The sequence below is a fragment of the Nelumbo lutea genome, chromosome 5 (genome assembly GCF_056320005.1).
Source record: "Nelumbo lutea isolate HS-2025 chromosome 5, American lotus-T2T, whole genome shotgun sequence".
In the NCBI taxonomy this organism is placed as follows: domain Eukaryota; kingdom Viridiplantae; phylum Streptophyta; class Magnoliopsida; order Proteales; family Nelumbonaceae; genus Nelumbo; species Nelumbo lutea.
Window position 1 is genome coordinate 39,093,604 of NC_142688.1, and position 15,691 is coordinate 39,109,294.

Below are 15,691 nucleotides of genomic sequence, written 5' to 3' on the forward strand. Positions count from 1 at the left end.
CAAACCTTCCAGAAAAACTGTCGCCAGTTTCATCTCCCTTACCTTCAGGCCTGGTTTACCTTTAATCTTTAGCTCTTCAAACAAAAAAACCTTTGCCTCCACCCTCAGGCTTTTTCTCCACCAAGCAGAACCCACAAACTTCCCTTCCATCTCTTTTTTTTGGGCCAGTACGGAATATTCATGTTAGCCCTCGCTATTCGGGGGGTATTGGGAGGGGTGGGCTAGATACAGATCTAATATTTGGCATTTTTTGCACAAAGTAGCCACTTTCAGATTCAAACCCACATTCTGACACTTGTCCGCCCAAGATTTTACCACTACACCAAGCAATGGTCCCTAACATTTAAACTAATGTTTTTTTTTTTCGAAAGGTAACTTAAGTGCCTTATTTCTACTTGTCAAGAATATGGCATGATGTGATATTCATTGACTCATTCTCAGACAAAACAAGACACATTACCATAGAATTTAAAACAACATTTTTTTTGAAAATTTTAAAACAAAGATAAAGCAGAAACATTCCTAGTCAAATCAATTTTCTCTAGGATCCTTTATAAAGATATTCATCAATTTATTACATCACCATAAAACGATCATCATAAAGTTTGATAAATGGGACCTTTTAAGCATGATTTATATTACAGAAAAATAAGTATCAGAACCTAGAAAGGACCACATAGAATTCTTAGGCCATGTGGGAAAGAAAATTAACCACAAAATAGTGAGACTGCTTCTTGGATGAAAACTAGGAAAAAAATTTATTAAGATCAGAAGAATATGTGAACAATCATTGAGCCCAGATAACAGACTAGGAGAAAAACAAGCATAGTAAAAAAAAACTCATAGATACCAGAAAGCATCAATCCAACGCAACTGAACAAAGCCATACCAAAATCAAACTATATAGAATTAGTTACATGGATCCTGCTTTGTTATCCTGCTCTATCAGGGGCCATATCCTCTGTCAAACTGTGAACCCTCAAATCATTTCTCACGGCCACAATCCCTGTCTTTTCTGGCCTGTCTATGGCTCTTCTAGAACTATCAACTTGCATCTGAACTTCTTACATCAACACAATTAAAAAAAAGATGCCATAGACAGAGATAAAGCTGCTAATAATCATCCCCTTGAAACCACCCCTAGCCAAAGCATTTATGGAAAAGCTCATTTTGGGGTCCATCTGACCAAGATGTTCACTGTAGAAAGCCCAAGATGAGCAAAACATTATGGTTCCATTCCTTACCAATTTTTACACTAAACTCAGCCTCAATCCCCACTAACAGAAGTAGCATGGGAAATCCATGAATGTCTGGCAAAGATGCGAGTATTCAGGAATGACAGTGGTGAAGTATTGGCTTTGTACTTGGGACTCAAGGGCAAGGAAATTCCGTTAAGGCTGAGCTCCTGGCAATAAAGCAGGTTTGAAGCTGGAAAATTCCTAAATGTTAACAACCTGATTGTGGAAGGTGATTCGAGTTACCATAAGATGCCTATTAAACAACAATGGGGTCCTTGGTAACATCAACATGTGCTGAGAGAAATAAGGAAGCTTGCACAAAAATTAAAAGTTCAGGTTTATTTTATGGATAAAAATGGCTTGTATGGCTGATGGCCTAGCCAATCAAAGGATCAAAAGGGAAAAGTTGTTTTGGAGAATGATAAATGGGGATGCTAATATTTTTAGTTAAACGACAGATGCAATCTATAAAAATGTTTTAGGGTGCAAGGTACTTTCACTTTGTAAATTAAGATTTTAGTTCAAATAATAAGGTAAAGAGTTACTAATAAAAAAGGGGTTGGCTACACAAATCTTGTCCTACTATCAAGAGCCATGTTTCTGTGAAATTGTAAGACCTTAAATCGTCTTTAACCACTTCAGACCATGTTTAGTTTGGTTTTCCCCTTGCTCTTTTAGACCCTTCTACTTGCACCAAGTCACTCCTCACTGGTGCAGCCACTTGGCCATGATTAAACCATCTCAATTGATTTCCTCTGATCTTGCCACTAATTGAACCGACTCCCAAGTCCTCTCTAATCCACAGATTTCTGGTTACATCCTTTTTAGTCTTGGCACTCAACCATTCCAAGTTGTCAACATCCTCATCTTGGTGACATTCATTTTTTGAACTCATTTCTTGATTGCCCAACACAATGTCCTATAGAAATACTGGTCTTATAACTGTCTTACAGAAATTTCCTTTCAGTCTCATTTAGGCCTGTAGTTGGATCGGATTCACCTAAATCCGAGTTCAATTCAATTAAGATATGATGCCATCTGAATTGAAATCCAAGCAGATTTATAAGAAGCCCATTTGAATTTGGCTCCAATGGGATTTATCAGGTATTGGATGTCATTGTGAGTTCAATGGCCTTAGGGCCCCTTGTGACTGGAGTTTTATTGCTCAATCTTTGCAACTTATAGTCACGGCAATGCAGGGTTGGGCATCAACCAAGCGTTCGCCCAACTTAATAATGGTTAAGAAACATATTCACAAACATAAACCAGGCAATAATGTGCACCTTATTTGAGTTTCAAAATTTCTAGTTCTTTGGTGCATTTGCATACAAACATATTTACAAACATAAGGCAGGCAATAAGGCATACCTTATTTGAGTTTCAGATTTCTAGTGCTCTACTCTGAGTTTGGATTTCAAATTTGAATTTGTCCAGGTGTTAGGTAATCTGCGGTTTGGTATTCTAATAGTCATAAACAAGAGAGAATGGGACTATGGGAGTTGAGAGATGGCACAACAGATGAGAAAATCAGCAAATGATGAACTCCCTTTTATTGGAGATAGTAGTGGTAGCAGATGTTGGGGCTTGAGAGTTGAAGATCTTCACAGCTTCATTGCTTCACCTGAGAATGGAGAAAGGGAGATAGCAGTGCACCAAACATTGAGATGAGATCTTCATGGCAGCACATATAGAGAACAGAAAGGATTTCATGATGGCAAGGCCGCAAGGGCAGAACTCTGAGATGCAAACTTAGATTACGATTAAGGATAGAAATCCTATCTCTCAATGCACAACAAAAGGGAATGGAGCCCCCTTACCCATTTACCCTTTAACGTTACAAAAAATACTATGTATTAAAGAGAAATAAAAATATATATACTAGGTTATTTTAGTAAATTTATGATCATAAATATATAAGGTACACCATTATATTATGAAAATTTGATATATAGTCGAATTCAGATTATTATTGGATCAGATTGAGCTACATTCGAGTTTGATCCAATTTATAATCAGAACTGACTTGCTCCGACTCTGATCCAATTATATAAATGTCAACCAGGCAGAGGGAGGGATCACTAAAGTACCCTGGTGGAGGTTTCATATAAACAATCTGTTTTAGGTGCCCATGTAGAAAAGCATTTTTCACATCTAGTTGAAAGATAGTCCAAGATTGTGCAGTAGAGAGGGCTAAGAGAACACAAACTGTAGTGATCTTGGCTATTGGGGCAAATGTCTCCTCATGATTGATACCATACTCGTGTATAGCCCTAAGCCACGAGCCGAGCTTTATAGCAGTCTAGAGACCCATCAGATTTCAACTTGATGGAGTAGATCCATTTGCTCCCAATAATAAAGCCATCTAAAGGTGTTGGAACTAGGTCCAAAGTGTCATTCTCGTGCAAAGCTTGTATCTCGGCATCCATGGCATCTCTCCACTGAGGATTGCTAATGGCTTGTTGGTATGAGCAAGGAATATCTGTGGAAGACAAAACAACAGAAAAGGAGCTTTTTTCTGAAGGAAAACCATAGCGGTCAGGTGGTCTAGATATACAGGTAGAACGATGTAATGAAACAAGAACATCCGAGGGATCTGAAATAGGAGTGTCACTTACAAGGTTATCTGGGACGGGCGAAGGATCCGGGCTAGGAGGAGGGGAGTCATAGACGTAGGTACTAGACCACGAACTTGCTCGCGAGAGAAGACAAGAAGATTTGTCTTAGCAATTGATGACGAAACATCCTATGAGTCAATCATACAAAACAGAAATAGAGGGTGCAAAGAACTTGACAACTCCTGAGAATAAAGAGATATGCTCAAGAAAAATCGCATTCCGAGAAATATGAATACGACGTGCAGAGGGGTCATAGAAAAGAAATCCCTTGTGGTTAGGACTATTTCCCACAAAAGCACACATGACAGATTGAGCTAAAAGCTTTGATTGTTCATGAGGGGGAAGATGTACAAAGCATAGACACCCAAAAACAAGAAGATGGGAAAGATCTTGGGGGATCCAAACATCTTTTGATAAGGAGACATGTTATCAAGGACTGATGAAGGGATATAATTAATCAAATGCACAGTCGTACTAGCGGCCTCAACCTAGAAGGTGGGAAACGCATGTGACTCTTGTAGAAGAGTCCTCACAACATTGAGAATGTGGCCATTCTTCCGTTCTGCCACACCATTTTGCTAAGGAGTGTCTGGATAGCACCGTTGGACTTGTATGCCATGCATGGTTTAAAATGTCGCAAAATGTCCAAAATGTTGCCCGACATATGTCAGTGTCAAGACCCAGGGACATAAGCTTTACATGAATTAAAGAAAATACAATATATCGGTCGATATTTCAACCATTTCGGTAAATGTCGACCATATCGTTCCAAAAAACAAAAAAAAAATAATTTTTCAAAATATTTCCAAGTATATGTCGACAACTCAGCATATATTTGAACTACAAACATCTCATGTCCAACAAAAAGAGACGTTAAAGGGAGAAAAAGAAGAGGGTTTTACGTTTTAGCTCATGTACCTGGAGCTGGAGCACTACAACTTCAGAATCTAACCAAGCACAAGAGTGGTCATGTGCTAAAATACATTTTTCTTGGAAGCAGGACATTCAGCTTATGAAACTTTGAAGAAATTGCTCTCATCTTGATTCAGATATGCAATAACCTATTTCTCTCTCATGGTGAATAACCATGAAAAACCTAGAAAAAAAAGAAGAGAGATAGAGAGAGAGAGAGAGGGCAGTGGAAGGTGTGGACTCAAGGTCGAGAAGGAGGAGAATGCTCTTCATCTTCTATTTTTTTCTTGAAGGGCTTCATTGAGTGCTGGTTTGTTGCTCATTGGTTGCAGACACACTCTGTGTTTCTTCGAGATTTGAGGAGGCTGAAGTTCTTTCGAATGAAATTGAAACCTTGAGGCTTAACTCTTGAGTTTATTTAAACTTCAAAGACTTGCTATAGTCCATGATGGATCTATGGAGCCTATAGACCATCACAATAGCAAGCCCTGAAATGAAATCTTTAAAATGCCTTTATAAACATGTTACAATGCAAGAGGGTCTATTGTAATATTATAGACTTCATAAATGAAAATTTAAATAGAATCTTTATTTCACTCTTATTACAATACATGAAGGTCTATGGAAATAATGTAGACCCTCACTACAAAAGCCACTAAAATGAATAAATAATAAGAAAATTAATATTTGAGATAAAATATACAATATTCATTAGAAAACAAAAATAAAAACAAATTATTAAATTAATAACCTATTAGATAAAATAAAATGCATAAATAAAATATTTATAATAATAAAAATATTAAATGGTTTATATGGTAATATTGTAGATTCTCGTTATATAAAAGCCAATAAAAATGAATAAATAATAGGAAGGTTAATATAAAGATAAAATAATCAGAAAAAAAAAGTTGAACTAATTAATTATTAGAAGAAAATAAAATGCATAAATAAGATATTTTATAATAATACAAATATTTAAAGGATTATATGGTTTATATGATTTTATTCTAATTATTTATTAGAACCAAAAGAGATGCATGCACGTGATATTATTTCATACTAATAAAATGTTAAAATATTAAATGGTTGAAATCTATAGGACAACTTTGTTGTTCATCACTTTGTTCTTAATATTAGTTTCTTGGCTTTCTATGATGTTTTGGAATATGATAATAATCTAGAAAGGTGTAATTATGTTTCTTTTATCATTTCACAAAATATTAGTGCATATTTCCATATATCCCATAATATTTCCCCAATGTCTATACTTTTCACAATATTTCCATTCGACATTTCCATATTTCGACATATGTCCTTTATTTGGGTGAGTGACATTTCCATCGACATCGACATTTTAAACCTTGATGCCATGATTTTTCAAATAAATCAGAAATTCTGTCACTATTCTCCCCCTAAGTTGGAGCGTAAGGTCTGCAAACTTGCTTGAAACCGGACTTGAACCATGGTATGAAACAACTGAAAGGTTGGGAAAACTTTTGATTTGTGTTTGAGAAAGTAGATCCAAGTGTAATTGGTACAGTCACCAATGAAGAGTACAAAATACTTGTATCACAATCAAGAAACAATAGGTGAAGTCCAAACATTACTATGTATAATTTCAAAAGGTGAGGTAGCATGTTCGGCTTTGTGAGTGAATGGCAAAATATGACTTAAACAATAAGAAACACAAGGTGTATCAAAGGATTTCATAGAAGGAATTTTAGTTCTAATAAAACCAGGCTCAAACAAATATTTAAGTTTTTTAGAGTTTGGGCGACCCAAATGTTTATGCCACAAATCCCATACATCATTTCTCTAACCCAAAATAGAACTCAATGTAAAAGAATTCAAATAAGCAAATGATGGTGTTGATTGTGATCTCTCAAACTCCAATGCAAACAGGCGGCCTAGCCTATGCCCCTTCCCTTTCACCTTCCTAGTGCACCGGTCCTAAATCAAACAACCATCAGAAGAAGAAAGTGACTTTCATCAACTAGTTGACCAACTGAAATAAGATTAGCAGTAAGTTTAGGGACAAGGAAGGTTTTGGCAAGGGACAAGGAGTTTGAGGGGCGAGAGTTTGAGACACAAATCACCACTCCCAATAATGTCAGGTTTCTCACCATTAGAAGTGACAATATGTTTATGGTTGGCCTCAGAAGGTTGGTTTGATGGTTCAGGGTAGGCCCCAGTCATATGATTTGTAGCACCAGAATCAATTATCCAAACTTAAGAGGGAGACAAATATAAACCAAAGAACTCACCATATAGGCCAATAGCAGAAAAGGCATATGAGATAAAAGAGGATATCAGTTGTTCCATCTCTTCCTTATTCATGAAAGCAAAGGATTCTCCCTTGGCAGTAGGGACATCGATCATTTGTCCCTCGAACACCTAATAAGCCCGTGGCTGATTGTTCTTCATAGTGCCTTTGGATGGAATAATTAGGCAGTCTAGAATGATATGGCCATGTTGTTTGCAATAGGTGCAAACATTCTTCTTCTTGTTGTGTGAAGTTATATGTCCAAATCCCTTACACTCATAACGTTTTAGAGGGATCCTTCCCACCTGATTTCTTTTTTTTTTTTACCAATAACTAGAATCCATTAGATTAAAAGAATTTAGTTACAGCGCTCCAAAGAGAGATAGATAGGCTTAACTCTCTCCGGGAAGATAACAAAAGGAAAAATTTATAGAACAGCCCAAAACATTTGATCCCTTCCCATCCCCTGCTTTGCCAAAGCATCAGCAAATGCATTTGTTGTTCTCTTGACCCAATGAAACTTGATTTCCAGTCCTCTAGTTAGCCACTTAATCTCCCTCCTCTCATTAGCATATTTCCAAAGTCCACTGCCTTCTTGTAACCAACTTAAGACCAGCTTTGAGTCCCCTTCAACGACTAACTTTTGTATATTCAGTTCCTTAGACTTCCTTAGACCCACCAGTACTGCAAAGACCTTAGCTTTGAAAGTCTCCAAACCCGATGGAACTTGAATACGAAGCAAGCACCTTCCCACCTTCATCTCTGAAAACCCCTCCTACACCTGAAGGACCAGGATTTCCTTCACTACTTCCATCGAAGTTTAGCTTTATAAGTCCACTTCCTGGTGGTGACCACACAGGACAAACTAAAGAGCGAGCAGGAGTAGAATTTGCCACCTCCAGCCAGCTATTCAGCAACATATCCGTAGAAATATCAACAAACAGGTCCAAAGATTTCAGCCAATGTACCACCCTCATTGTTACTACTTCAATAAGAAATTCTTTACTTCTTTCAATTTCAGAGAAAATTCTGATGTTACTTTCCTCCCAAAGAGTCCAACAAACAGCAGCCCTCACACATCTCCACATTATCCTCCCCCTTTTGTTTGGCCAACCAAAGAATGAGGGGCTAAAGAAACTTTGAATGTTTGGCGGTGTGGTTCACCTGCAACCAAAAGAGGAAAGAAACCATTCCCAAAGATCAGTAGCAAAGGGGCAAGAAACTAACAAGTGGTAGGAGCTTTCACCATTAGCCTTGCAAAGAATGCACCAATTCGGAGACAAGCACCAAAAAGGCCTTTTTCTTTGGAGTACATCACATGTATTACATCTTCCAATGAAGGCTTCCCAACAAAAGGCTCCAATCCTTGGAGGAATTAATTCACCCCAAACATCCTTAACTGGAAAGTTTTGTGCAAATGGACTGGATGAAGGCAGTAGGGACTTGAAGAAAGAGGCACAAGAGAAGGTTCGAGAGGGAGTTAGGGTTCACAATCTCTTATCCCTCTCAAAGGGATTCAACACCACCCAGTCCAAGATCTGAACCAAACTCATGGCATTTTCAACCTCTACATCCTTTAAGCCTCTTCTAAGCCCTAGATCCCAATCAAACCCAAAAATTAGACTGAGAAGGAACTAGAAAACTGGACACAACATTGCCCTTAAATCGGGAGAGTGAAAACAAGGAAGGGAATTGGTCTTTCAAAGGCATCTCACCCACCCAAATGTGCTCCCAAAACTTTACCTGATTCCCAGAGCAGAGGTCATACCTAATGTGCTACAAAAATGAAGGAAGAATGGCATGTATAGATTTCCAAGGAGAAGCACCAATAGACCTTGCCAAAATCCTAGTGTCCCAGCCATCATCTGCCTGACCGTGAATACTTAAAATTACCCTTGTCCACAGTTTATCCCTCTCACCTCCCAACCTCCACAGCCATTTCCCCAACAAGGCTTCACTTTTCCTCCAAATATTACCTAAACCTAACCCTCCGTCAGCCCTACTCCTAGAGACTAGTTCTCATTTCACTCTGTGATCCTTCCTCCCCTCCCCTGGTTCCCACAAGAAGTCTCTCATTAACTTCTCCAAACTCCTACTTATCTTCACTGGGATCCTAAAAACCGATAAGTAATACACAGGCAAAGTAGCTAGTGTAGACTTGATCAAAGTAATTCTACCACCCAGAGATAAATGGTTCTTCTTCCAAGAGGCTAGCTTCTTAGAAAATCTATCAATTACGGGGCTCCAAAAGCTCTCTTTCCTTGGGTTATCCCCTAAGGGCATCCCCAAATAGTTAGCGGCCATTGAGACACCGTACAACCCAAAGCTTCAGCCCTCTCCAAATAGCTCTTTCTTCCATATTGATCCCCACCACACAGCTCTTATCGAAGTTCACCTTCATATTTGACATTTGTTCAAACACTTGAATCATCAACTTCAAGTTTTTGGCCCATCTCACATCCTCCCCCTCACAAAATAGAATTGTATCATCAGCAAACTATGAGTGGGTGATAGGAATGTTGCCTTTTCCAACCCTCCATCCCCTCACAAGACTTCTTGAATCTGCTTCCTGCTTTCTGCTTTCTCAATTAGCCTTCCCAACACTTTAGCAATCAAGGTGAAAAGAAATGGAGAGAGGGGGTCCCACTTGATTTCTTACTCCCATGTGCAATAAAAAATGTATTAGTCCCTGAATCAAGTTGTTTTCTTCTATGTAGCAGTCATAAGTCTAGTCTCCTCCCTCAACAACTCTCCCATCACAGATCAAAATCTGGAAGAGTTCCTCTACTCAAAATATTTGACCTAATTATTTCATATTCGGGTCTCAGCCTCATAAGGAATTGATTCACTTCTCTACTCTCAAAATGCTTTTGCAAATACTTAACACACTCTGGGGGATCCGATGGTTCAGTGTGAACTAGTTCATATTCAACCCAGAGATCAATGAAGCCTACATAGTATTCCTATAGCTTTTTGTCCCCCTGGTAGTAGGCAAAGATTTTAGATTCAATCTGATGTTGCCGAGACATTGGACTGATGGTAAACTTTCTTCAAGTAGGAATACATTTCATGGGTTGTTCTCAATCTTCTCATAGCAACAAAAATATGAGGTGCAATGGAACTTAGAATCCAGGAGACTACTCTTCCATTGTCCAGTTTCCATTGTGCAAAGGCTTTGTTGTCCGCTTCATCAGGTTTGAAAACGTGCCATTCAAGTAGCCTTCAAGTCTTTTGTCATCAACAAAGAAATCGAAATGAAACTTCCACATATGATTCCATCAAATTTCACAGGGATAATATCTACTTTTTTAGTCATCAGAAATAAATAAAGGTAACCTAAGGAGAAAAGTAGCAGCACTGATATTTGCAATTCAGGGTTGTTAACCACTTTACTTAATTCAAAAACGGCTTAAGTACTAAAAAATAGTAGTGCATCAACTAAACACATAGCTTCCTTTACAGAAAAGGAACTTAATATCACGGTTGCAACAAGCAATGCAGACAAATAGTAATGAAATCTGGTCTAGGAGAGAAATATAGTCAAATATCTTCAATACAGATATGCCACTCTATGGAGGAATCAAAATCCTCCAAGAAATTATCCAGAACAACTCCAACCAGATTGCTGTGTTGACAGTCCAACCCAGCAATGTTCTAGGACTGTCGAACTGAAGAGAAAGGAAATACTCTCCAAAACTGATAGACAACTGCAACTGGGTAGTTTAGGAAGTAAGAGTACCCTAGGGCGACACCAAGTCTAGGGTCCTAAGAAAAACAAACTAGCCGATTGAGCAGAAGAGGCAGATTCACCAACTTGATATGTGCAGATTTCCAGAAACTGCCGCCCCAAGCGAGATCAGAATTCCCCCAATACTTGTCCAATCACAATGAGATTTTCTGAGTAGGTAAACCAGGTCTGGGAGACACACCAGATAAAGTTTCACTTCAAACAGATGCTTTCCTAAAGAGTTCTATGAAGATTGCCCTTGCTGAAATCGCATAACAGAGTAACTGGGATTAGGGTTGACTGAAGCAGCCCTAGCTTCAGTCGATGAGTCCAGAAACCAGCAAGATTTTGAGATATCAGAGAGAGAGCAGGAAGCAAGAACTGATTACAGAGCAGCCTGCTCTGATACCATGTCAACCAGGCAGTTCGTACCAGAGAGGAGAAGACAGATTTCTAGGGTGAAGAACTGAATAGTTTGGCCCCACCCCAAGAGCCTCAATATAAAGATTAATAAAATAAGAATGTTTACAGAAAAGCCCTTGCAGGGCTAAAGAGAAAATAAGAATAAAATACAAGATACAATACAACAAGGATTACACTAATATGGTACATCAGTGAGACTCTTCACAATAAATAGATCCAAGTCTGGGATTATCGGATTGGATCTCGAATAGGGTACAAGACTTTCAAAGTCTATTAACAGCCCTAGCCTCAATGGTATATGTCAGTCAGGATACAAGATGCATCTCTCCATTTTCACCACCCTGCTCTAATTCTATGTCCAGCATCCTCTTTAGCTTCTCCCTTGTTATAGATGATTGATAGTACCACAAACAATTAGTTTGGGGCAGGGCTGTAATCAGGTTGAATTCAAATCAGATTCATCAAAATCCAAATCAATTTGATTAATAGAATATTAAATCCAAATTCAATATAATCCAATCCGATTTTAAAATCTTGAATCAGATTCGGATTTAATCAGACTCTGCTTCATATTTATTACAATAAAGAACTAAACTTAAAAAAAATAATAATAATTGTTTTAAATGTATATTCAATAAATTAATATAAATTTAAAATATTACATTTATTATATAAATTAATATAGTATAATATATAAAATTATATCTATTTATATTTATATATAATTATATGAATTTTATACATTAATATAATTATATTTTCATATGTAATATATAATAATCAAACTTGGATTTTAATCAAATTGAATGGGGTTAAATCTGCATCTGATTAACCCCGTCTGATTCGATTATTAATTGGATATGAAATGCAAAATCCAAATCTGGTCCAATTATGTAGGCGGATCATCTGAATCCAAGAAAATCGGATCAGATGTCAGATAGGATATTAGAGTTCCAGTGCCCATTAAAAGTCCTAGTTTGGGGTATCTCTTGATCATCAATCTTAACTGCACCACCACTGTTACTAATACTTACTAAAATAGTAAAATTGCAATACATGCATTCTGCCCAAGTCCAACTTATCTTGAAACCTTTTCATTCAAAACCATCTCTCCAATTTTCTAGCTTTCAGCTTATCCTTCATTCCATCTTTAATCTTATAATCAATACTATATCATCCCCAACAAATTCTTTTATATGGTGAAGTAAAGAAGTTGTTAGAAGCAAAGAGACATACTAGAATGAATGTTGAGACAAGACTTCATAATGAAAAACAAAATGTCTCTCAAGTCTCAACAGGAGACTTTGTCCATAAAACTATACATCTTCGAAAGTACATCTAAAACATTCCAAAAGTTGTTGCCGAAAGAGATTTTCTCCACATTCCTCAAAGATTGAGATGGCTATCCAATCCAAAAGAAGAGTACCTATATATCAGCAGAAAACCTTCTTCATTTCTTGATTTTACTTCAAAGATAATCCTATTACTCTCTGTCTAGATACCACCAACAAACTACAAATGTAAGTTTGTCAACTAGTCAAGTTTAGTACAGTTTGCCTCGACCCTAACCCAGACCGACTTAATAACACACGCTTTCCGAACCCAACCTGATCCTATTGGGTTCAAACCAATATCCACCCGACCAACCCTCAATCTTTCAATTGTATTTTTTATAACAAAGTGAAAGAAGAAAATCCAAACAAACATGAAAAGAAATCCTAAACTTTAAGGTTATGGGGTTAAAAGTCATACCAAATTGCAAAACTGCCCTCTCTATGTAGGGACATTATGACTAAGTGGGCCAGGTTTACTGTTTAATCCGACCCATTAACACCCCTTTACAAATGGAATAGCAGAAGACCAATATGACACGTTTCATGAGGCATGGTAGTGTGATATCTTGGCCTCCAAAACAGACAAAAAAGAATGGCCAACATACACTACCACCATGTGGGAAATGAATAGACGGCAAGCATCCTTCTTGGGTTTGGCACATGTGAAGCAAACACTTGCCATATGAGAGTTGTCAAAATACTATCCAAAGATAGGAGACAAAATGATTTTATTCTTGTTGTATGGGATTTTTTCCCAAAATTTTCCACTGCAGCAATTAAAGTCATCATCTTCTTCAACCTTCATGCCAAACTTGCTGAAAACAATATAACCTATAAAAGAACTATAACATAATGAAACCAAAATGAAACTATGTCACTAGGAAAGAAAAACTACAAGAAAAAAAGGATCACAGCAAGTCACTTTCCATGGTTCTTTATTTTTCCCTTTTTTGTGTATATGAAGCAATTGTTTCTTTCATATTACACAATTAACTACCTTAGAAATGGCCTTTCCCTCAAAAGTTTTTCTGTTCCCTTCCCATCCATGATCCATGTACAAAGTAAAAAGGGACATGCATATTTATCCCCCCCTGGCAACCTCCAGCAGAATCACTAGCCTTCTTAGTTATGATCAAGTAGCAGTCTCAATGTCAAGCTAAAAGGACTAACACAATACTCATATCTAGAGAGGAGAGCAATACATTGGAGATGAATCAACAGTCACCTTTAATTGATTACAGTACAGATGAAAATTAAGGATTCTCCCAAGCACATGATGTAAAAATTCCTGAGTGCACCAAAAATACATGTTTTTGTTGCCAAAAGAATTTGAAATGATTCACAAGAAAATTATCTCAACAATCAAGAACTACATTAAAATAAGCATATTCTGTCAAAACAGATTGATTACTTAGAAAGCATCCAAACAAGGAACAATGCAGGTGCTCGTCTTTTAGACCAACAAACCTCATTAGCTTTCTTGGAGTGCTTTTCAATGGATTTTGACCACTTTAGATTTTTTCCACCAATGCTCAATACCTTTGATTTCCTCAGAGAAAATCCGCATCTTGTGTAAACTGTGTCCCTCTTCCTTGAGAGCAGCAGTTTCCTACTGAAAATAAAATGGAAATCGATTTTTTGTCTCATTTTAGCAGATTGAGTTTACAAAAAATATAAATTATAGCATACCAGATCAGTGAGAAGGAACTTATATTGGAAACGGAAGCAGAACTATGCATAAATTGTCTCCAGTATGCTGTCCTTTTCCATGGAAAGATGTATGGCAAGACTTTTTGGCGTTGCATTGCATTAGTATCTTCACTTGGAGATTGTGCCCCACGTAGTGTCCACACCAAAGAGAACTTTAAAGGTTTACATGTCTTCTGTAAGACTGCATGAGTGAAACCAACTTAAGAGTTTGTTTGACCAGGTTTTTTTTTTATCAATAACAGAAATTCATTAGAAATGCTTAAAAAAATTACAAGATAGGAAGAGGTAAACTTTCTAAACTCTCCACAGACCAAAAAAAAACTATTACAATTGAGCCCAAAACAAATGGTTCCTCCCCACCCCATGTTTTTGTTGTGGATGCTTTTACAGCCGCTAACAGAAGCAGTGATGGACAGCAGCAGTAATGGGCGATTAATTCAGAGTTAATGGACAGCAGCAGTAATGGGCGATTAACCCAGTGTTTTCATCTTATCTAATTCAGTGTTCTCATCTTAGTGTTTTCATCTTATCTAATTCAGTGTACTCATCTTATCTAGCTAGATACAGTTTTCATCTTATCTAGTAGGGAGTCTTATCTGTTCAGTGTTCTTATCTAAATTCAGTAGTATAGATCAGTAGGGAGTCCTCCTAAAAGTGGGATTCTTATCTTCTTGTAATCTCCTATTTAAAGGAGCTAATGATATTTCAATAGAGGCATCGAAATTCTCAATCAAGACAGAGTAGAGGAGAGTTGGTGATCTCTTGAACAAATCACCATTAAGGCGCCAAGATAGGTTCCTCAAGAAAAGGGAGGAACAAGGGAAAACAGGAGGTTTTCCCCGTGGACCAAACCCGTGACGAGATCCTATTCGTGGGCCTGTAATAGTTCTGCTAAGACATCAGCAAAACCATTTGCTGCTGGACTTCCATATCTTGAGTCATCCACTTGAATCTCTGTTTTTCATTATTGAAAGTCCAAAAACCTTTATTTTCTTTTTGCAACCACTCCAATACCAGCTTTGATTAGGTATTATATAAATAGAATATTTTATGACCAGAATTGTGTCAGCAATACCAGCTTTGAAGTACTCCGTGGGCCTTCAAACAAGTGATAAGTGAAATGGAAAAGGTTGCGAAGGAGGTAGAGGTTGAATTCAAATGGGTTAGAAGGAGTGCAAATGGGTTAGATGATTATCTTGCCAAACAAGGGGTTTTGAGGTAACAATTGTTTTGGGCTGCAATGTAAAGTGGGAAAGAAATATGTTCTAGTGTGGAGCATTAATCCCATACACAAGCTGTAAAATTTTATTTTAACCCTAAATTTAAAACAGTTCTCTTTTTCTTATAAAAAAAAAAAAGATATCCATTTTTTGGGCATTGGGTAGCCCAAGATCTTTTTTTTTTTTTGTCTTGGGACTGTTTATTTGCACCTTTCTTTCTCATACTTCAACACAACACTTCAAATG

General features: G+C 37.3%; 1 protein-coding gene across 4 annotated transcripts in view; it reads right to left on the minus strand.

Moving 5' to 3' along the window:
- LOC148851847 (Zinc finger C-x8-C-x5-C-x3-H type family protein) overlaps positions 1 to 15,691 on the minus strand; it is a 32,746-nt gene that overhangs the window by 7,355 nt on the left and 9,700 nt on the right. For 2 of the 4 annotated variants that reach the window (XM_088947058.1, XM_088947056.1), the window contains exons 2-3: positions 14,205 to 14,406; positions 13,983 to 14,127 (exon numbers count right to left, since the gene is read on the minus strand). In XM_088947058.1, coding sequence (XP_088803184.1) covers positions 13,983 to 14,127; positions 14,205 to 14,406 — 347 coding nt within the window. The remainder of the gene's footprint in view (positions 1 to 13,982; positions 14,128 to 14,204; positions 14,407 to 15,691) is intronic. The other 2 variants (XM_088947057.1, XM_088947055.1) reach the window with 1 other exon arrangement.